A 23,898-nucleotide genomic window follows, 5' to 3' on the forward strand; every position below is an offset into this window, starting at 1 on the left:
TTAAAATTATATTATATTTTTATAAAAATTATCAATATTTGATTGAAAAATTAAAAAAAAACGGAACATTTAATAAAAAAAATGGTTGATACGGACGATACGTTAAATATTTTTGTGCAATCGGCAAACAGACGGACAATTTTGTGTAATCACCGTATTGTGTTACGCGGTAAATCGGTGATCTCGGAGTGGAACATTTCTGCTTGAACAATTTTTTTTACCGGGTAAAAGCTGGCTGTGAACATACAAATACATACTGACCTAATGTGACCTTCTACAAAACATTTAATTTCGTAGAATTTTACAACGATTAAACGATGGGAGTCAAGCAAACTCATGATTTAATTTTAGGTTTATGGTATAAGTATTCGATTGATATAAACAATTTAAGATTAGGTTATTCATAATTAATTAGTTAATTACAGAAAATACAAACAAAATTTAAATATTTAGTTCATAATAGTATTTGTTTCACTAAAACTCGTATTAAATTAGAAGATAAACATAAATGGCCACTATAACATATAAAGACATGGGTTCTTTTCCATAACGGAATGTAACAGTAACAGATCTCAACAGCTGTAGTACCGGTTGATTGCACTTAATTTACAAAATAATAATTTAAAAAAAAATTCAATTTCCTAGCATCCCACCTCTTGACTTAAAATTATAACTACCTACTAAAGATATCGTTTGTGCTGATTCATAGATCATATTTTAAGTTACAATCCTAATAAACTACAAGGAATCTTTATTGGGAGTGCCAACAAAACGACTAAAAGTGAGTCTTTCTTTAATAATTTGCTGCTGATATTCTGTGCCTACTTATTTTTCGATGTTTGTGCTCATTATAATGAGGAGGTCTCCTTAATTTTATAGGCATTTCATGCATTATTACACTTATACCAATGGAATATCAAGTTTTTTGGTAGGTTATAAATTTCTAAACATATTAATAAGGGTAGAATAATATTTTGAACTCAATTTGAAACAGAGTTCATAGTTATAACATATTCATACTTATATATTGTCTACTATCAGGCCATGCATAGAATTAAACATTATAAACGCATAGTTTAAGGTTAATATTTAATTATAATAGATTATAACTAACAGCATTTTTTTAGACAATCCGAAAATTGAATAGAAACAGTTATTTAAAAAAAAAAAATCACACTACTTATTTAAATCATGTTGGATAAAATATAAACATAATATTAAAATTTAAAATATTTAAAATGAAAATTATAAATCGATTAAAATTAAATAATTATTTAAAATTTAATCAACTTACTATCTCCTAATAGACAGAAAACATGGTAGGTATGAGTATGACTAAAATTTACATTAGACATATTAGGCAGTTTAAACGATTAGTATAATAAAGAAATTATAAAAAATGTAATTTTTACATTGACGACTGACATTAAATAATAGAACTTAAATTGTATTCATATTATATTATGTAAATTAAAAACTATTAGCGAACAGTTATTTTAAAATGTAACTTAATTATTTATTGTTAGGGCCATGGGCACGAAAAATGATGGACAGTAAAATATATTTTTATTTTTATTTATTTTGACGATATTTTATATTTTGGTACTATAATAGGTTTGGTAAATAATTCTCATTATATATTATGAAAATAGTCATAATACGTAATAAGGGCGCATCCTTAGATTTACGTGACGTACAAACGCCACTAATACTCGTCGCGCGTATGTATATACACGCTCCATAGGCTTCTAAACTGGCGTCCGCGAAATCATGAATCTCAATATCACAATTATACCCCGTACATAAAAAACGCGGTAAACAAAATTCCGGTATGCTTTCCAATTCATATAAATATTTTATCCATTCATCGTGCATTTTCGTTGGTACTGGATTATCCCAGTCAATTTTTAACCTACATACCCACTGTGCAATATTCTGTCACATAAACGTTTCAGCGGCGTTTCAAATCAACTTGTAATATTTCGTTTATTGTTACTTTTAAGTTTCAGCGATGTTGTGATAACTGCCGTTGTCCAAATTTAATGACGTTTCATTCGAGTTGTTTCAACGTGTGTACAACGTACTTTATAACATCGTTGTAACATCTCTGAGATACTATGAATAATACATCCTAGAAACATCTATTACATATTTAGGTGATGTTGCATGGATGTTATTCAACGTAAATAATATTGATTGTAATAAAACGAGAAAAAAATTATGAAAAAAATCAACTCCACTCTTGGAGTTACGAACCCGGACATACGGAGAATGACCGTAAAACCTGCCTAAAGGGGGAACGCTTTAACCTACCTAACCACTACTGCCTATTGAAGAAAGGATGGATAATTGTTGTATATAGGTGATAAATTTTTCAAAATTGATTTTGGAAAACAAAAATTAAAGTTTGTGTATAAAGTATTAAAGGATTATAAGAAATAACATAAAATTAGGTACTTACCTAAAATATTTACTAAAGGCAGAAAAATTACTTAAATACAAATATAGCTACTGTTGTCTATAGTAACATAAATATTAAATACATGGGTACTATAAATATAAATAGTATTATGTATGGTACTTATGTGGTTCAAATACATTTATTTTTTCTGATACTTCTCAGAAGAAAGAATATGATAGATCTATTTAATGTCAATGAGGTAGGTATTTAACTTGTGCACCTTCTACAAATTCTAATAATTAATAACCATATTTGAAGTCATAATTTTGCAAACATAAAAGATATAACATAGCATATGTAGGTAGGTACTAGCACCTATACATATGTCCAGTATCATCCATTTAAAGTAAGAAATAGATAACTTAAAGATACCTTTTTTTTAATCTTACATACCCCGAAACATTACACAAATATTACACATATTTTTGAATGCACAATAAATTATCATTTTTATTTGGGTACCTAGGTAGGTAGCTCATAAAATATTATATCATAATATGCTAGATTATGATTAAAAATTAGGTACATAAAAAAATTCTAACAAGTTTCTATAAATAGGTAACAAATTTATTTTATTACATGTAACATAAAATGTACCTATACTTATTGTAAACATAACATTTTAATTGTTGAAAACAGAACTATTTAAATATTAATACCAATAACAGACAACAATTTAATAAGAAAGCATGGTATATAGGCATTACATATTATTACAATAGAAAAAATTAATAAAATACAATATACAAATAGAAAAAGTTGAGATATTTAAGTAAGTAATAGGTACTTAATTTTAATATCAACATATCAACTTAATTTACACTTTTATTTTATTTTTACATAATATTTATTTCGTGACATAATGTTATGATAACTGCTAAATTATTACCTATATTTATTTTAATACATTTATGTTTTAGTTTTTTTTCATTTACACAAAATATATCTGAAATTTCATCAGTTTTAATTTTATGCATGCCAATAATTAAGGAAGAAATAATAGGTCCATTGAAAAATTCTGTATGATTTAGGTATTTTCTAACAATAAATTTTACTGAATTGTCTTTTGATTTTATGATATTAACTATTGAGACTAATGTGTTATCATCTAATATAAAGTATTTATCCTTTTCTTTTAATGTATCTATTGTTGTGTTTGTTCTTTTAAAACTATACTTTCTATAAACTCTATCGGATAATTCTAAAATTGATAGTGGATTTTGAAATATTTCTTTGCTTAAATAGGGTAACTGAGGGTATAGATCCAACTTACAGTTATTAGTTTTTTGTTTTTCTTCAATTCTATTTAATATTTCCTGTAAAGGATATTTTGTAGATTTTAAAGATTTCTTTATAAATTGTAGGTAATTCTCATACCTAAATGCACTGAAATTATTAAGTGGCCCGTTTGAAAAACCAAGAACATTCAATATGAAACGTGGGTACACACTACACTCATGAGTACAAATAACAAATTTAATGTATAAAATATGTATAAATATTGTTGTTTGTTTTTTCAATGTATGATGTGGGTACTGGGTATATTAAAAATAGGTTATTTATATTATGCTGGTATGTTTGAATTATATACCTAATACCTATATATATATATGTATAAGAATTATATTTTAAGAATTCTTATTGATAAACAAGGTTATAAAATTCGTCGCTTAAGAAGCAACACCGCCTATCTCACATTTTGGTCAAATTGAGTTTGCTACACTGTCTTATTTGAAATTTCGCGCGGAATCGACTGCTGATATCAGATTTAGAATAAGGTCAATAGATAATGCATTAATCAATAAAACGATAACACAGCATATCTAAAATCCATGATTATATATATATATCTTTAATCATGCTAAAATCTGAAGACAACACCACCCATCTCCGTACAAATTGTATTGTGTCACATGTCTGTATATTGAAATCAGATAATTTTTTAATATAATTATGTGTTTCATCGTAACATTTTTTGTTTTATTCGTTAATTGTTGAACTAACTTATAATGTAAATGATCTGTGTAACTATGTTATTAAAAACGAGGGCTACGTTGACAATACAAATCATTTAGAAGACAATGATTGAATATAGTATAGTAATAATAAATATAGTCAACTTAACTGATATAATATCTATAACTATTATGTTTTAACTTTTTATTTTACTGTTAACTGTTCTATACTATTTTTATATTTTATTATGAGAATTTTTAATTGATCATTTTTCACACGAAGAGTGTTTTAATGTATGTTTTATTTTATTTCATTTTGTTCACTATTAAAAATTAATAATAAAACAGCTATTAACTATTAACTACTATGTTTTAATTTGATCAGTTTGTTTTCTGTAACACCACCTATCTACACTAAATTGACACGACAACACCGCCTATCTCAAATATTTTGGCTAATTTATTGTTTTTTTTTTGTCGTTTTGCAGTTAAAACTACTTAATTTAGGTAAAAATGTTAAAATAATTATAAAATGTAGATACCATAAATTAAACAGAAATTGATATTTTTGCTCTCCTGAAAAAATTGCAAAACTGAGATTGGTGGTGTTGCTTCTTAAGCGATTTATTTAATTATTATTATTATTATTTATTTATTTATTTATTTAACTTATAAGTCAATACCGTTATATTATCAAATCAGTCTTAAATAAAACCAAATGCATATATTCGAATAACCTAACATACAATTAAATAGGTAGCTGAAATAAACGTGAATACAATTCAGTTTTGATACGTGTTTACAATTATTTAGGGGGGACATATACCTAATATCAATATGTCAAAAAGCAATGCCATTTGTATATCAGTATATTATGATACTTTGAGGAACTTTAGGCTAAGTGTCATATAATTAAATGATTTTTATAAAAACGCGGCAAATGGTTATTGCTTATTGTTATCATATTGGATAAGGCAGATAGTTGTAGTAACATCATACTAATATCCTTGCAATGTTATAGAAACATGTTTCCAAGACGTTGAAATATAATCATATTCCATGTTAATAGGATGTTGGTGTACAAACATAAAAATAGCGTTACACGATAACAGATATACGATGTTTAGCAAACGTTTTTGTGCGCTGTTAGCATTGCAACTTAAAGCGTACAGCGCTACAACGTTCTGAAACATCAAATGCACAGTGGGTATTTCCTGCATTAAAAATGTTGCCTTAATAATTGTCGGCCCCACTAAACCTAAGGGGTGAATAATTTTATTTGTTTGAAATACACGACCGAAGGCAATCAGTACAGAATAAATTAGATACTTAAATAAGTTTGAGCAAAAAAAAAAAAAAAACATATTACATAAAACATCATAGCATTCAATACAACAATATTGATTAAATATATTTACATTCTGGTTTGATTAGTTATATTCAACATATTTAAATAGAAAAAAATTATTAGAAAGAAAATATATTATTTTGTATCGCTTTTTGAGAGGAATGAAATATATCAAATGTATTTTGTAAGTTATTACAGGAGACTAGTGCTCTGTTAATAGGGGAGAAAAATCTGTATAGTGTTTTGTGATAAGAAATGTGAAACGTCGGCCGGCTTCTAGAACTAAAAGTGGGAACTGATATATTAATTTGGCTGAGCAGAAAGCTATCTTTTATTGTGCCATGTAAGATTTTGTAAATGAATATGACGTCAAAATATAAACGTCTTGAGCTTAGGGAATTGATATTATTAACCAGTCTTCTAAGGGGTACATACCAATAATCAATTATTATGCAATTATTAGGAATTTTTGTATTCATAAATCTTAGGAATTTATTTTGAACTCTTTCAATTTTAGTTATCCATACAAGTTAATAAGGGTTCCACAAAATGGAACAATATTCAAGTGATGAACGTACTAGCGCAAAATAAAGAGTTTTTAACGATACAATGTTATTAAAATCACGAGTGTTTCTGATAATAAAGCCAAGTGAACGGGTTGCTTTAATTATAATGGATTGGATGTGAGCAGAAAAAGAGAGTGAACTTGAAAAAATAATTCCAAGATCCTTTATAGAGTCGACTTTGGTAAAGGGTAATTATCGGAATAGTAAATAATATTGAGCGGAGATTTATTACGATAAAAAGAAAGAGAATTGCATTTATTAATGTTAACTGTAAACCATTATTATAGCACCAGACTTTAAAATTGTCCAATTCTTCTTGTAGTTTAGAGCTTAATGAATTGATATTGTATTATAGCTTTAAATCGTCTACAAACATACTTAACTGTGCATGTTTAATAATTAACCCAACATCATTCATGTATAAAATAAAAAGTAGTGGTCAAATATGACCACCCTGTGGGACACCTGACGGGATGGAAATATTATTAGAAACATAACCGTGGAGCCTTACCTTTTGAGATCTACCCGATATACAGGGTGTCCCACAGAGATCTGACAAATGAAATAACTTTTGTTCTAATCAATATTTAAAAAAAAATTCTTTTAAACATAATTCATAGATACTTGCGCTACATTTTTAGAATACATTTTTTATTTTTTATTTTTTAATACTGAAAATAAAAAACTTAAAAATTGATAAAATATTTTTCAAAATATTCAATATAGCCAATTTGTAAATTTGGTTTTTAGAATAATGTATATGGTAAAAACACTTATTTAAGTCAAATGGTTGATTTTTTTCAATTTTTATAAATATTAATATTTTCGTTAAGTAAATTACCATCTAGTTTAAGTTAGAAACCTTGTAATTTCAAATAATAATAAAGTTTTTAAAAAATATTTTATACGAACATTTTTAAATAAATGCATGTTAAAATCTAATTATTTTTTTATTGTATTTATTTTAGTAATATGTGTTGTATAAACTATAAATTACTATAATTTACCTAACGAAAATATTGATATTTAAAAAAATTGAAAAAAATCAGCCATTTGACTTAATAAGTGTGTTCATCAATGAGGCTCTTATTGAACAGTTAGCCCCAATGACTCGTACCTAAGTTCGGATCGTAACACTTTGTCAAATAACAACGAACTCTAATTATTGATAATAATAATAATATAATATCAAGTACTAATTGATCTCACCAATAATAATAATATAATAATTCTAAATCAATTACGAGTGGACGTCTCCACAATAAATACTAATATAAAACACAAATTGATAAATTATAATATTATAAATAATGCCGTAACTAGGTCACGGGGACACGTACGAACAACAATAATAACAATAGAAAATAATATGATAATACGACCGTGATATGATAATGGTATGGTATCACTACTCCTCCGTTCGGTCGACCAGTCACCGTGATGTTGGTTAGCGACAAGTACAATTATTACATTCGTTCGACGATGACAGCGTAGCGGGTCGGGGCAGCATGTACCAGTGTCCCATACGACACGACGTCGAATTAAAGGACACAACTCCTAATACATACCGCGAGCTCAATACTGGCCAGAACGTCCAACGACAATAATATATTCACCTTACGTATATAAGAATAATAAGGTGTAAAATGCGGTTATGTATGTGGCACCGAAAGAAGAACCGACGACAGTTGATGCACGACGGTGTAGGCACCGATCACTCTCGGACGTGAGCAAAACACGTGCTTGTCCGAACGGCGAACAAACTCCTTTTCCGCACGGTATAATGTCTGTCCGGACGACCGCCGAATTTAGTCGAGCCAACCAAATGGACAACACAGCGTCGCCACAATAGCCGCCAACAATGCACGGACTCGAGATGCCGAGAAAACAGCACAACACGGCACTACGGCGACGCGGCACACAAAAACGCCGAGCGTACGTTAAAGGCACGACAACACGGACGCCGGACGCACAACCGACGGCGTAGACCGGACTCCGGACGTAAGCACGGACACCATCGGCGTCCGTCGGTTGGCTTCGCCGGTGGCATAACGCGTACCTGTCAACCGCCGATATCGGCTTAATCGCGGAATGGGTACGTCGTTATGTTATCGCGGGAATAGCCCGGTATACGAGTCGCGAACATGCTCCCCCTTGGCATACGGAGACGTATGACAACTTCAGCGGATCGATGATGAATGTTGAGTGTCAGGAATATACGCAGAACAAAAAAAATATAAACATACATAGTAATAATAAATACATAATAACAAATTACCGGCTGTGGCGATAGAGGTGCGAACGCAGTATACAATTTAATGACCGGGGTCCATAGATACAACTAAAGAATAATAAAATAGTACCCCTTTATGTTTTAGGTCAAACGCTGATACCTCCCTCGCCGAAGTACGAGCCAATGGAACCCCTGTGTAGAGCCCCATCAATGTTTAAAACGTGGCATGTAGCTTACCATAAAGTAGTAAGGAATAAATAAATAAATAGGAATATTATAAATGAACAGGGTGAGGAAATAAATAACAGTATAAATATTTTTTTACGCGGTAGGCAACTTAACTACCTTCACGACTGGACGTGTTAATATGCCTGTTGACGTCCGAAGGCGGACTACGCGCACGACACCGTCAGCGCCGGTTACTGCCTCTATTACACGGGCCATAGGCCACGCTAAGGGTGGTGACTGTGGATCCTTCACAATGACTATGTCATTTACAACCAGATTAGGAGCATCAACCGTCCATCGTCCCCTCGTCTGCAAGGTTTGCAGGTACTCATCCCTCCAACGGCGCCAAAAGGCTTGGGCGCACTGATTGATTAACTTCCAACGGTTCTTTAGCGAACGTTGGGAGGGCGCGATGTGTTCCTCAGGCACTGCAAGCAACGGCTGACCTATAAGAAAATGTCCTGGCGATAAATAATCTACCTCGCTAGGATCGGTAGAACTGGGGATGAGCGGCCGAGAATTCAATATGGCCTCTACCCGGCACAATATGGTGTTGAATTCTTCCAGCGTGAAGGTGTGCTCCCCCATGATTCGGACCAACAAAGACTTTGCCGATTTGACAGCCGCTTCCCACAAGCCACCAAAATGTGGTGCGCCTGGAGGGTTGAAGTGCCAAACGGATTTTATAGCTGCAGACAGTCGACTTTGGTTGTCGGGATGATTAACTAGCTTCTTAAGTTGAGCTGCAGCGCCGACGAAATTAGTTCCGCAGTCCGAATAAATGTCCACAGGAAGGCCGCGACGAGCGACAAAACGATTCAATGCGGCAATGAAAGCGTCGGTGGACAGATCGGATACGACCTCGAGGTGTACCGCCTTCACTACGAAACATACAAAAACCGCTACATATACCTTGTATTTACGAGCCTTCCGGAGGCGATGCTCCTTCATCATTAACGGTCCTGCGTAGTCAATCCCTACACGGGAGAAAGGGCGACATTCAGTTACGCGGGATCGTGGTAAATCGGCCATGATCGGCTGGGGGTTACTGGCTGACAATCTCACACAACGGGTACAGTGACTGATGACTGTACGGATCAGAGTGCCCAGTGACATGATCCAGAATTGACGTCCCAGAAGAGCTGTCATGACTCGGGGACCGCCGTGGCCGGTAAGATCATGCCAGTGACGTACTAAAAGCAAAGATAAATGGGACGACTTCGCCAACAGAACTGGGTGTCGTTGTTCGTTCGATATTTCCGCGTTGGATAGTCGACCACCAACACGGATTATACCATTGTCGTCAAGGTAAGGTCGGAGTCGGGCAACATGCCGAGTTGATATTGGTTTCGAACAGTTCAATTCATGATGAAGTTGGCTGAAGAAAGAATGTTGGGAAAATCTGACGATTAACAATGACGCCGCATCAAGCTCATTGCGCGTGAGATAACATTCAAAACCTGGCTGGCGGCGACAACGAGCAATAAAACGTCGAACCTGTGCGACAACGCGGATCATGTGCACGTACGACGAGAAACGAGAGTACCATTCCGGTTCGGCTTCGGCGAGTAAAACAGCGGGGATCTCCACCTTGGCCTCAGGGAGCTGATCTGGCTCAATAGCAGGAATACTGACAACCCATTCAGCTGTGGGTGACTTAAGGAACGTGGGACCTTTCCAAAACAATACATGGTCCACTAAATCAGAAGGTGACAACCCTCTCGAAGCACAATCAGCTGGATTATTTTCTGAGGATATGTGGTGCCACTGACAATCCGTCAACAGCGATTGGACTTGATGAATCCTATTTGACACAAAAATCTTGAATGTGACGTGACGTACGGTCAACCAATTGAGCACGATTGTGGAGTCTGACCAAGCATGAGTTTCAACGACTTCTACCTCTGCACTTAGTGTCTCCTTGATACGAGACATCCACTTCGCCAGCAGGACTGCGCCGCATAGCTCCAACCGTGGGATTGTTGACGTAGCCATTGGGGCCAATTTGGTCTTAGAACCCAATAATGACACAAAGGGGGTACCAGACGAATCTTCAGAGCGGATATAAACGACAGCTGCGTATCCACGCTCGGACGCGTCGCAGAAACCGCATAGTATAACACGAATACCCGAGCGCGTGTTAACAAAGCGCGGAATACATACCTTTTTTAATAATGGCAACTCGGAAACAAACTGTTGCCAAACTTCATTGACCGAAATTGGTAATGGTTCGTCCCATGAGACGTTAGCCTTCCATACCAGCTTCATTAAATGTTTCGCAAAGAATACGACAGGTGATAAAAGGCCTAAAGGATCAAATATACGGGCTATCAAGGACAACATCCCTCTTTTTGTAGCAACAATCTTCTCGTCCAGAAATCCATAACCAAATGAATCGTCGCGTGGACACCAACGGAGACCCAATACCTTGACACCGTCACCCTCGTCAAATGGCAACTTACCGCTGACTCTGTCCTCCGGAGACACGTTATTTAGGACCGATTGAGTATTGCTGGACCACTTCTTAAGTTCCAATCCAGCTCGGCCAAGGACGGTGATCAACGCAGACTGCAACTCTACCGCGGCATCTTCAGAATCGGCGCCGATGCATATGTCGTCTACATATGTGTGAAACAACAGTGCCTTGCGAACAGACGGGAAGTCCGCACAGTCGGAATGCGCAATTTGATGTAATACACGAATGGCGAGGTACGGAGCGCAATTTACACCATATGTAACCGTGTTGAGTTGGTATTCTTGCAGCTGATCGTGTGAGGACGCACGCCAAAGAATGTGTTGGTATTTACGCTGTTCCGGAGCAATCAGAATTTGTCGGTACATTTTGCAAATATCTGTTGTGAAAACATACCTCAACAAACGGAACAAGAGCAACACGTCCACAACGTCACGTTGCAACTTTGGACCAGGTAATAGACAATTATTCAATGACACACCACTGAAAGCCCGAGCGGAAGCATCAAACACTACACGAATTTTCGGGTCCGTTTCTGACGGTCGGTACACAGCATGATGCGGTATAAAGTACGCTCCGGGACTAGACGCGAGTGACATGTGCCCTAATGAGCTGTACTCGGACATGAATTGAGTGTACAGTTCACGGAGTCGGCTGTCAGCTGACAGCTTTCTCTCCAAATACTCAAACCGCTTGAGCGCGACAGTCCGGGATCCACGGAACACCTCGTCGTTTGCAGGTTGTCGAAAGGGAAGAGGAACTGTAAAACGGCCGGAACTGGAACGAATGCACCCAGCACGAAACATTGATTCACATTGACCTTCCTCAGTGAATACTTCAGGTGCTACCTCGGGCTCTTCAACCCTCCAAAATTTGTCGAGTAACGATTCGACAGAAGTGTTTAACATTGATATGGGACATGAATGTGGTGATCCCGAAGTAGTATATGGAACAGGTCCAATGATGATCCACCCAAAGACGGAACCAAACGCGACTGGCAACGTCTCACCAACAGACACACGTTTGCCATCTAAGACCTGGGCAAATATGTCTGCACCTAACAACAGGTCAATTGTACCTGGAGTTGTAAATGAAGGATCAGCTAGCGCTAGATGTCGGTATTTCTCTGATAGAGTGTGAGACAATGGTTGACGTGGCATATTTGCCGTGATTGTCGAAAACACCCACGCTTTAACAGGGAACACGGGTTCCTCAGAATACCGAGGCTGCACATTACACTCCACGATACCAAGAGTATCTGGAACCGACGCACCGGACAACCCTGTGACCGGCGCCGTCCATCGCGATACATGCAATCCAAGACGAGACGTGCATGATGACGTAATAGCGCTTATTTGAGACGCAGAGTCAATTAGAGCCCGAACAGTATGCAAGATACCTCCTTGGTCACGAACCTGCACGAGAGCTGTACCCAGTAACACAGAATGAGAATCGAGCTGTCCAACACAAGACGTCGACGCGGACGATGACCTTGTCTGATCAGCCACAGGAACGTTGTCTTCATTCTTGGCAGTTGCGGCGACTTCATCAGTATGGACCAGTGTATGGTGTTTGCGTGAGCACTGAGAACACACTATTGATGACTTACAGTTAGGGCTCCAGTGACCCTCCGCCAAGCATCGAAAGCATAACTTGTGTTCTCGGGCCCATTTTGACCGAGCGTCGTTAGACCACCTTTTAAATTTGTTGCATAACGGTAACGCATGTTTGCCCTTATCACAGCACATGCATTTGGACTTCGATGACGGCGGTGGTGCTGCATTAACAAATGACGACTGCGGAGGTTTTTCTAATTTTCGGAGACTCCTTTTTTCGTGGCGAGGCTGACCCGAAGATCGCGATGACGATTGAACTGACTTTGGCACTTGAAGATCCTGGACTCGTTCGAGGATAGATACACGCGACTTGACAAAGGCGAAAAGTTCATGAACTGTAGGGAATTCAGACGTCACCTGAGTTTCGAACAACGTCCTGGATGAAGCAGGTAAGCAGCGCGAGGCTAACGAAAACAATATGAAGTCACCGAGATTTGGTATGGACAGTGACTCGAGCACAGAAACACTCTCACAAAAGGCGAGCATAAAACGGTTGAGCTCTGATAGAGATTCGGTAGTAGCTGGTGGCGTGGTCAACAACACTTCCACCACGGATCCAGCAAGCAAACGGGGCTTATCAAAACGAGATTCCAAACTCGACCAAATTAATTTATAAGTATGACCTGATGGCGGTATGCTCCTAATCGCATCCGCCGCAGCTCCCTTCAAGCACCCTAAGAGATGATGCAGCTTATCAATATTGGGGAGTGTCGTACGATCGACCATATCTAAGAATGTGTCACGAAAAGAAGGCCACTGAAAAATGTCACCATCAAAACTGGGTAGGGGAATTTCAGGCAAACGCGTACGCGAGACCTGACCTGACTTGGTTGCAGTCGGCGGAACGTCTAAAACGTTGGCATGATGTTTATCTGAGCTCGTACCACCTTGGTCCGAGGCTACTGACGCACGGGATTCACTGCGCACAGATGTGTTACTAGAACAATGCTCCGACTCACGATATCGTTTCGCGACAGATCGGCAAAACGTGACTATCTCGCGCATCTCGGTACCTAATTCCACCTTGTACTCAGATGAGCGATTGAGAGCGAATAAATGCTCAAGGATCGCCTCATCGTCCACCTCAAACTTTGCCCACAAGCTGTCCAGGTCCTCAACTGCTTCTAATAAATGCGGTGACGCTTCAGGATCCTTCATACTCCGCTCTGCAAGAGTCATGATTGAGCGCAAACGGTTGATAGTCACATTACGTTTCATAACATCCCGCTCCATCACGCGTTGTATACGGTTCATCTCGTCATTGTCAAGTGACATCGTGACGAATATTCAAATTATAGAAACGGGCAGATAATAACACGGAGAAGCGACAATACGCAAGTAAAATAATACAAATTAATTGAAGCAAATGTTGTATCAAAATATTAAAATGTAATAACGCGCTACCGCCAATAATTTGTACGGTTAATAACAACTATGAAGGCCTGTAATAAATTATAATAATAAACAATTCACAACGACAACAAGTCCTGAACTATTGAAATTAAATTTAATAATTAAATAAATTAATAATAAATAATAATCTATATAAATTTAATTTAATAATTAAATAAATTAATATTAAATTTGTATTAAATAATAATAATTCAATTTGCCGTAATGGCCAACACGGTGGCTCAAAATAATAAATAAATCAATAATAATTAATAAAGTTTATAATAATCAAGTGCGGTATCGCGACTTATATTGACTACATGAATACAAACACTAGTAGGATTATAAGAACTGTAATAGGAAATATTAACAACACAATTGAATGTCGGACGAAAAGGAGTTCCTGTTACCCACTAAATATACTACAGTGATACCCACAAACTAAGTACTGTTTTTTTTTTTAACGGCTACTTTGCCAAAAGTGCTATAATAACCACGCTCTGCTACCAAATGTTCATCAATGAGGCTCTTATTGAACAGTTAGCCCCAATGACTCGTACCTAAGTTCGGATCGTAACACTTTGTCAAATAACAACGAACTCTAATTATTGATAATAATAATAATATAATATCAAGTACTAATTGATCTCACCAATAATAATAATATAATAATTCTAAATCAATTACGAGTGGACGTCTCCACAATAAATACTAATATAAAACACAAATTGATAAATTATAATATTATAAATAATGCCGTAACTAGGTCACGGGGACACGTACGAACAACAATAATAACAATAGAAAATAATATGATAATACGACCGTGATATGATAATGGTATGGTATCACTACTCCTCCGTTCGGTCGACCAGTCACCGTGATGTTGGTTAGCGACAAGTACAATTATTACATTCGTTCGACGATGACAGCGTAGCGGGTCGGGGCAGCATGTACCAGTGTCCCATACGACACGACGTCGAATTAAAGGACACAACTCCTAATACATACCGCGAGCTCAATACTGGCCAGAACGTCCAACGACAATAATATATTCACCTTACGTATATAAGAATAATAAGGTGTAAAATGCGGTTATGTATGTGGCACCGAAAGAAGAACCGACGACAGTTGATGCACGACGGTGTAGGCACCGATCACTCTCGGACGTGAGCAAAACACGTGCTTGTCCGAACGGCGAACAAACTCCTTTTCCGCACGGTATAATGTCTGTCCGGACGACCGCCGAATTTAGTCGAGCCAACCAAATGGACAACACAGCGTCGCCACAATAGCCGCCAACAATGCACGGACTCGAGATGCCGAGAAAACAGCACAACACGGCACTACGGCGACGCGGCACACAAAAACGCCGAGCGTACGTTAAAGGCACGACAACACGGACGCCGGACGCACAACCGACGGCGTAGACCGGACTCCGGACGTAAGCACGGACACCATCGGCGTCCGTCGGTTGGCTTCGCCGGTGGCATAACGCGTACCTGTCAACCGCCGATATCGGCTTAATCGCGGAATGGGTACGTCGTTATGTTATCGCGGGAATAGCCCGGTATACGAGTCGCGAACAAAGTGTTTTTACCTTATAATTTTTTCTAAAAATCTTATTTACAAATTGGCTATATTGAATATTTTGAAAAATATTTTATAAATGTTTAAGTTTTTTATTTTCAGTATTAAAAAATAAAAAATGTAGCGCAAGTGACTATGGATTATATTTAAAAGAAAGTTTTAAAAAATATTGATTAGAACAAAAGTTATTTCATTTGTCAAAATGTCAGATCTCTTTGGGACACTCTGTATATGAACTGAGCCATTTTAACATGATATTATTAACACCCATCAGCTCTAACTTACAAATCAGTACAGTGTGGTTGATAGTGTCGGACGCTTTACTAATATCTGTATAAATAGCATCAAACTGACCCCCTTTTTCAATAGTGTCCATTAAATATTTATGATAAGCAACTAAATTTGAGGAAGTGGAAGTATATGAACGAAATCCAAATTGTTGTGGGATTATATAATTAGAAAAAAAGAAGTTTAATTTTGGTTGTAAAATAGATTCTAATAGGTAGTTTGGGAATAGATGACATAATGCTGATAGGACGACAGTTTATAATATTAGAGCGTTCGCCATTCTTAAAAACAGGCTGGACATAAGAGGATTTCCATAACTATGAGACACAAATCACAAATATTAAATATCAGAATTAAAATTTTAAAAAAACCTCAATATTCACTTACGGTCTACTTCATGTTGAGACGCTAGAAAGAAAATAATAAACATATTATTTTATAAATCATAATACCGGTACCTTATGATTGACAATCTACCAAGAAATATATTATATGGATGACCTAATATGACCTTCTACAAAACATTTAATTCCGTAGAATTTAACAACGATCAAACGATGGGAGTCGAGCAAACGCATGATTTAATTTTAGGTTTACGGTATAAGTATTCGATTGATATAAACAATTTAAGATTAGGTTATTCATAATTAATTAGTTAATTACAGAAAATACAAACAAAATTTAAATATTTAGTTCATAATAGTATTTGTTTCACTAAAACTCGTATTAAATTAGAAGATAAACATAAATGGCCACTATAACATATAAAGACATGGGTTCTTTTCCATAACGGAGTGTAACAGTAACAGATCTCAACAGCTGTAGTACCGGTTGATTACACTTAATTTACAAAATAATAATTTAAAAAAAAATTCAATTTCCTAGCATCCCACCTCTTGACTTAAAATTATAACTACCTACTAAAGATTTCGTTTGTGCTGATTCATGGATCATATTTTAAGTTACAATCCTAAGAAACTACAAGGAAACTTTATTGGGAGTGCCAGAAAAACGACTAAAGTGAGTCTTTCTTTAATAATTTTCTGCTGATATTCTGTACCTACTTATTTATCGATGTTTGTGCTCATTATAATAAGGAAGTCTCCTTAATTTTATAGGCATTTCATGCATTATTACACTTATACCAATGAAATATCAAGTTGATCGGTAGAGTATAAATTTCTAAACATATTAATAAGGGTAGAATAATATTTTGAACTCAATTTGAAACAGAGTTCATAGTTATAACATATTCATACTTATATATTGTCTACTATCAGGCCATGCATATAATTAAACATTATAAACGCATAGTTTAAGGTTAATATTTATTTATAATAGATTATAACTAACAGCATTTTTTTGGACAATCAAAAAATTCAATACGTACTTACAGTTATTAAAAAAAAAAAAATCACACTACTTATTTAAATCATGTTGGATAAAATATAAACATAATATTAAAATTTAAAATATTTAAAATGAAAATTATAAATCGATTAAAATTTAATAATTATTTAAAATTTAATCAACTTACTATCTCCTAATAGACAGAAAACATGGTAGGTATGAGTATGACTAAAATTTACATTAGACATATTAGGCAGTTTAAACGATTAGTATAATAAAGAAATTATAAAAAATGTAATTTTTATATTGACGACTGACATTAAATAATAGAACTTAAATTGTATTCATATTATATTATGTAAATTAAAAACTATTAGCGAACAGTTATTTTAAAATGTAACTTAATTATTTATTGTTAGGGCCATGGGCACGAAAAATGATGGACATTAAAATATATTTTTATTTTTATTTATTTTGACGGAATTTTATATTTTGGTACTATAATGGGTTTGGTAAATAATTCTCATTATATATTATGAAAATAGTCTTAATACGTAATAAGGGCGCATCTTTAGATTTACGTGACGTACAAACGCCACTAATACTCGTCGCGCGTATGTATATACACGCTCCATAGGCTTCTAAACTGGCGTCCGCGAAATCATGAATCTCAATTTCACAATTATACCCCGTACATAAAAAACGCGGTAAACACAATTCCTGTATGCTTTCCAATTACAGGAGACTAGTGCTCTGTTAATAGCGGAGAAAAATCTGTATAGTGTTTTGTGATAAGAAATGTGAAACGTCGGCCGGCTTCTAGAACTGAAAGTGGGAACTGATATATTAATTTGGCTGAGCAGAAAGCTATCTTTTATTGTGCCATGTAAGATTTTGTAAATGAATATGACGTCAAAATATAAACGTCTTGAGCTTAGGGAATTGATATTATTAACCAGTCTTCTAAGGGGTACATACCAATAATCAATTATTATGCAATTATTAGGAATTTTTGTATTCATAAATCTTAGGAATTTATTTTGAACTCTTTCAATTTTAGTTATCCATAGAAGTTAATAAGGGTTCCACAAAATGGAACAATATTCAAGTGATGAACGTACTAGCGCAAAATAAAGAGTTTTTAACGATACAATGTTATTAAAATCACGAGTGTTTCTGATAATAAAGCCAAGTGAACGGGTTGCTTTAATTATAATGGATTGGATGTGAGCAGAAAAAGAGAGTGAACTTGAAAAAATAATTCCAAGATCCTTTATAGAGTCGACTTTGGTAAAGGGTAATTATCGGAATAGTAAATAATATTGAGCGGAGATTTATTACGATAAAAAGAAAGAGAATTGCATTTATTAATGTTAACTGTAAACCATTATTATAGCACCAGACTTTAAAATTGTCCAATTCTTCTTGTAGTTTAGAGCTTAATGAATTGATATTGTATTATAGCTTTAAATCGTCTGCAAACATACTTAACTGTGCATGTTTAATAATTAACCCAACATCATTCATGTATAAAATAAAAAGTAGTGGTGAAATATGACCACCCTGTGGGACACCTGACGGGATGGAAATACGTAGGCTGTCCGATAAATAAGGTACAAACATATACTGAATAATGAAAAATCAATTTATTACTTTTAAATTTTTACACAATAAATAAGACATATTTTTCTATTTTTCTACTTAGTCACCATTTAAATTGATGCATTTTTCCCAACGATGGAGTAATTTGAAAATGCCATCTCGGAAATACGCAGCACATTTTCCATCGAAGTACTCGGTAACTGCGTTCATGACCTCCTCCTCATTTTGAAAATGAGTTCCTCCTAAGTGTTTTTTTAACGGACCAAACAAAAGGTGCCAGATCAGGACTATATGGTGAATGTTCCAATACTTCCCACTTGTATTTTTCCAGCCAAGCTTTGGTTTTTCCGGCTGAATGTGGGGTTGCATTGTCATGCAGCAGTTTCACATTTCCTGAGCGTAATTGTCCTCTTCTCTTGAAACGAATTTTTTCTTTCTATTTTTTGAATCTTGAGTCGTCTATCCGATCGTATCAGTTTTTCGACTGCATCAATGGTTTCGGCGGTGGACGTGCTTATTGGTCGACCACTTCTTCCCTCATCTTCAACACTTTCTCGACCTGAATTAAATTTTGTACACCAAACCGATACACTTTTTCGAGACATTACTTGTGGGCCATAAACTTCGGTTATTTTTCGATGAATTTCAGTCGGTTAAATATTTTGAAAATTAAAAAACCGAATGACGGCGCGGACTTCTTCTTTTGTGCAACATAGATACTGGTTTTCCATGTTTATAATTACGTAGCTGACGGAACACTAAATCATAATAGTTATATCACATAGAATATGTCGTTTGTTACCTAAATTATCAATTCTGGAAATTTCCGGCCGATATGGTTCATTGTTTACGCTAAAAATAACTTTGTACTTTATTTATCGGACAGCCTACGTATTATTAGAAACATAACCGTGGAGCCTTGCCTTTTGAGATCTTCCCGATATATATGAACTGAACCATTTTAACATGATATTATTAACACCCATCATCTCTAACTTACGAATCAGTACAGCGTGGTTGATAGTGTCGAACGCTTTACTAATATCTGTATAAATAGCATCAACCTGACCCCTTTTTCAATAGTGTCCATTAAATATTTATGATAAGCAACTAAATTTGAGGAAGTGGAAGTATGTGAACGAAATCCAAATTGTTGTGGGATTATATAATTAGAAAAAAATATGTTTAATTTTGGTAGTAAAATAGATTCTAATAGTTTGGGAATAGATGACATAATACTGATAGGACGATAGTTTATAATATTAGAGCGTTTGCCATTCTTAAAAACAGGCTGGACATAAGAGGATTTCCATAAGTTTGCAAATGTACCTGAAGACAGCGACAGAGAAAAAAGGTAGTGAAATGGAAGCGTTAAAGCATATCTACATTGGTTTAAAACAATTTTGGGTATACCGTCAGGGCCATTTGAACTACTATGTTTACATTTTTCCAGTGCTAAGAAAACTACTTGGGCAGTAATAACGATTTTAGACAGATCAACACAATCGGCAATCGTAACTTTTAAATCGTGAGTTGATGGACAAAGGTGTGAGTAGGCCGAAGAAAAGTGTTCTGCAAATAATTTAGAAATATTTGATCTGTCTTGTGCAGTTTTATTATTTAAAAACATGACACTGGGATGGTGTTTAATTGTTTACGGTCTTTAATGAATTTCCAAAATTCTTTTGGATTTCTGACCAATGATAATTGAGTCTTAGATATGAAATTAGTATAACAAGAACGAGATAGTTGTTTGCATTGTAGGCGAAGAATTGAGAAAAAGGTGTAATCTGAAACGTAGTTAGATTGTTTAAATTTAAAATGGGCTCTCTTTTTTTCCTTTATTAACAGTCTCAATTCTTTGTTAAACCATATTGGGAATGAATTATAATTATAAGTTACAATAGGAACATGTTTTAATAAAACCTCGTTGCAAATAGAATTATATTCATTAACAGCTGTGATAATATCATGATTTAAAAATGTTAATGACCAGTTAATTTTATTTAGATCGTAAATAATATCAATATAATTAACTTTTTTAAAATTAAAAAATTCGATTTTGTGTGGAAGACTTTTATAAGTGAAAGGTACGTTACACTAGCACCACAACCTAAACCAAATTCTTCAAAATTGGTTCCATGCGTTAGTGACCGATTAGTAACCATTCGTAACCGAAAATTCGGAATTTGTAACCTAAACAGCGTACCAGGAAAACCGATTTTCATAACCGGGTGCTGGCGTAACGTTACACCAGCACCCGCATATTGAAATAATAAACTTAGAAAGTTCAAACCAAAACTAGACTTTAGTAACCGATTAGTAACCATTCGTAACCGAAAATTCGGAATTCGTAACCTAAACCGCTTACCAGGAAAACCGATTTTCCTAACCGGGCGCTGGCGTAACGTTACACCGGCACCCGCACGTGACAATAATCTTAAGTAGATTATTTTAATCCTTATTATACTTTTTGCATATATTTTTTATCTTATGTTTACAAAATATATACCAAAATTATGTTAAGAAATGTTGTTGAGTATTAAAAGAAGAGGAATACCTATTTTATTCATTATTTTATTTTTTATTCATATTGCAACATACATCATCGTAAAATCAATACATTCCTCATTTTGTTTTGAATCTAAAATAAAATTACTTGTAATCAATAAAAAAAAATGTTTTTCAACTAATATATTATTTTTTAATGTTATATTCAATAAACAAATTGAACCGTAAAATTTATTTTGCAGTCGATTGATAATTGTATTTTAGATCAGGCCTTTCTATAAATTATAATATTTATCCAAAAAATTGGCCCTCTAGTAACTTTGAGTTGCTATCCCTGCTATACATATGTCATATACTATAAAACTATAAAACTATATAATATATTATTATTATAAATACATATAAGTAATAAGTATATTATATTTATATAGATAAATATTAAATTAGTAAAATTATTTTTTCCTGAACACTGCTTACTGCTGAGTTATGTCAAACCAAAATAAGTAATTACTAATAAAGTGATAACTAATTTAATACTATTCAAATTTTAATTTAATTGAAGTTTTATCGGTTCTTACATTTTAGTTTAGATTTTAGAATTATAGTATTGTAGTATTATACATTTATAATTTATATTTTATACCCATCTATTGTATAGACTATAGAGAAAAATTGTTAGGTAGGTACCAATCGTTTGAAAATTTTAAAAATATAATAAAATTATTTAAAATTTGTAAACCTTACAAATTATGCAAATTTAAAACTTTAAAAGATCTGATATATTATTCAAAACTCTTATTCTTTAATTTATATTTTATAATACCAAACATAAATTTAACTTTCACAGTGTTTAATAATTAATAAATAGTATGATATTAATTAATTAACAATTAATCAGTTAGTAGTAGTAATAGTAGTAGTAGGAAGAAAAATAGGATTAAGGACCAATGTTATAAAAATATAAATGATACCTAATAAAATTATAATGATAAAGATATTTTAATTTTATGAATGACTGATGTGGTCTATAATAAATAAAAATAAACATTAATCTATATCTATATTATTATTATTAGCTTTTATTATTGTTCAACGTGATACGAACTTCGATTATATAAATTATAAAATATAATACAAAACGACAAAACGACAAAACCAAAATAATTATCAAAGTCTAAAAATTTAATAAACACAAGAGATAATCAATGCCCGGACGATATCGTGGTAATAATTTTACTTTTGTAATATTTAAAATTTAAATATTATATAGTAAGTATAATATAAAATATAGTATAATAATGATGATTTAAGTACATATACCGTATAACGGGGTGGTTCTGAGCAGATTTTTATGTTTTGATAAAATTATTCACAAAGTATTCACTGCAAAATTGTGGAAAAAAGTATAAATTACATTCTTCATATAAATTAATATAAATTAAAATAATATATTATACTATGATTATCTAGTGGAATGTTTCAACTTTCAACTGTTTCAAGGTCCTATAGTTTTATACATTTTTGAATAATGATTAGGTGACAAAAATTTCTTTCGACCCTCCCAAACTACTAACATCTCGATCTGATTTGCTAGTATATCATAATAATATTTTTAACCACTCTCTTCGTTATACTATATAACTATATAGACAAAATAAAAATTTAAAATAAAATAAGCTCCGGGAACATTTTTAGTTCGAAACGTTTGACATGTTAGAATTTTTTGGTGTCCGTACATTTTTTGTGTTTGAGCTATTTTAAGTTCGAACTATTTTGATTTTCGAACTTTTTTGTTCGAGTTCGGTTCAGTTCGGTTTTTTTAAAACTTGCCTCGATTTTTCGAACTCCGAACAGTTCGACCCACCTCTAGTAGGTACCCAGCAGTAACACTCGATGTGATATTTACTAGGCTTTTTTACATATATTATATTACATACATTATAGGTACTTATGTTAGTGATTTAAAAATCGGTTTTCTTGGTACGCGGTTTAGGTTAGGAATTCCAAATTTTCGGTTACGAATGGTTACTAATCGGTTACTAAAGTCTAGTTTTGGTTTGAACTTTCTCAGTTTATTATTTCAATATGCGGGTGCTGGTGTAACGTTACGCCAGCACCCGGTTAGAAAAGACGGTTTTCCTGGTACGCGGTTTAGGTTACGAATTCCGAATTTTCGGTTACGAATGGTTACTAATCGGTCACTAACGCATGGAACCAATTTTGAAGAATTTGGTTTAGGTTGTGGTGCTAGTGTAACGTACCTATAAGTGCATTGGAATTCAGAA

General features: G+C 34.0%; 1 protein-coding gene across 1 annotated transcript; it reads right to left on the minus strand.

The window, feature by feature from the left end:
• Positions 1-8,884: 8,884 nt before the first annotated feature.
• On the minus strand, positions 8,885-14,155 carry LOC149062882 (uncharacterized). The gene has a single exon (XM_089215435.1). The coding sequence runs from the start codon at positions 14,153-14,155 to the stop codon at positions 8,885-8,887; it is 5,271 nt and encodes a 1,756-aa protein (XP_089071561.1).
• Positions 14,156-23,898: the final 9,743 nt, after the last annotated feature.

The sequence above is a fragment of the Diuraphis noxia genome, unplaced genomic scaffold, assembly GCF_037042655.1.
Source record: "Diuraphis noxia isolate RWA-SAM2 unplaced genomic scaffold, SU_Dnox_SAM2 contig0001, whole genome shotgun sequence".
NCBI lineage: Eukaryota > Metazoa > Arthropoda > Insecta > Hemiptera > Aphididae > Diuraphis > Diuraphis noxia.

What these genes read in the sequence shown, in the direction of transcription:
- LOC149062882 (XM_089215435.1), bottom strand. Translation starts at nt 14,155, where the DNA reads ATGTCACTTGACAATGACGAGATGAACCGTATACAACGCGTGATGGAG.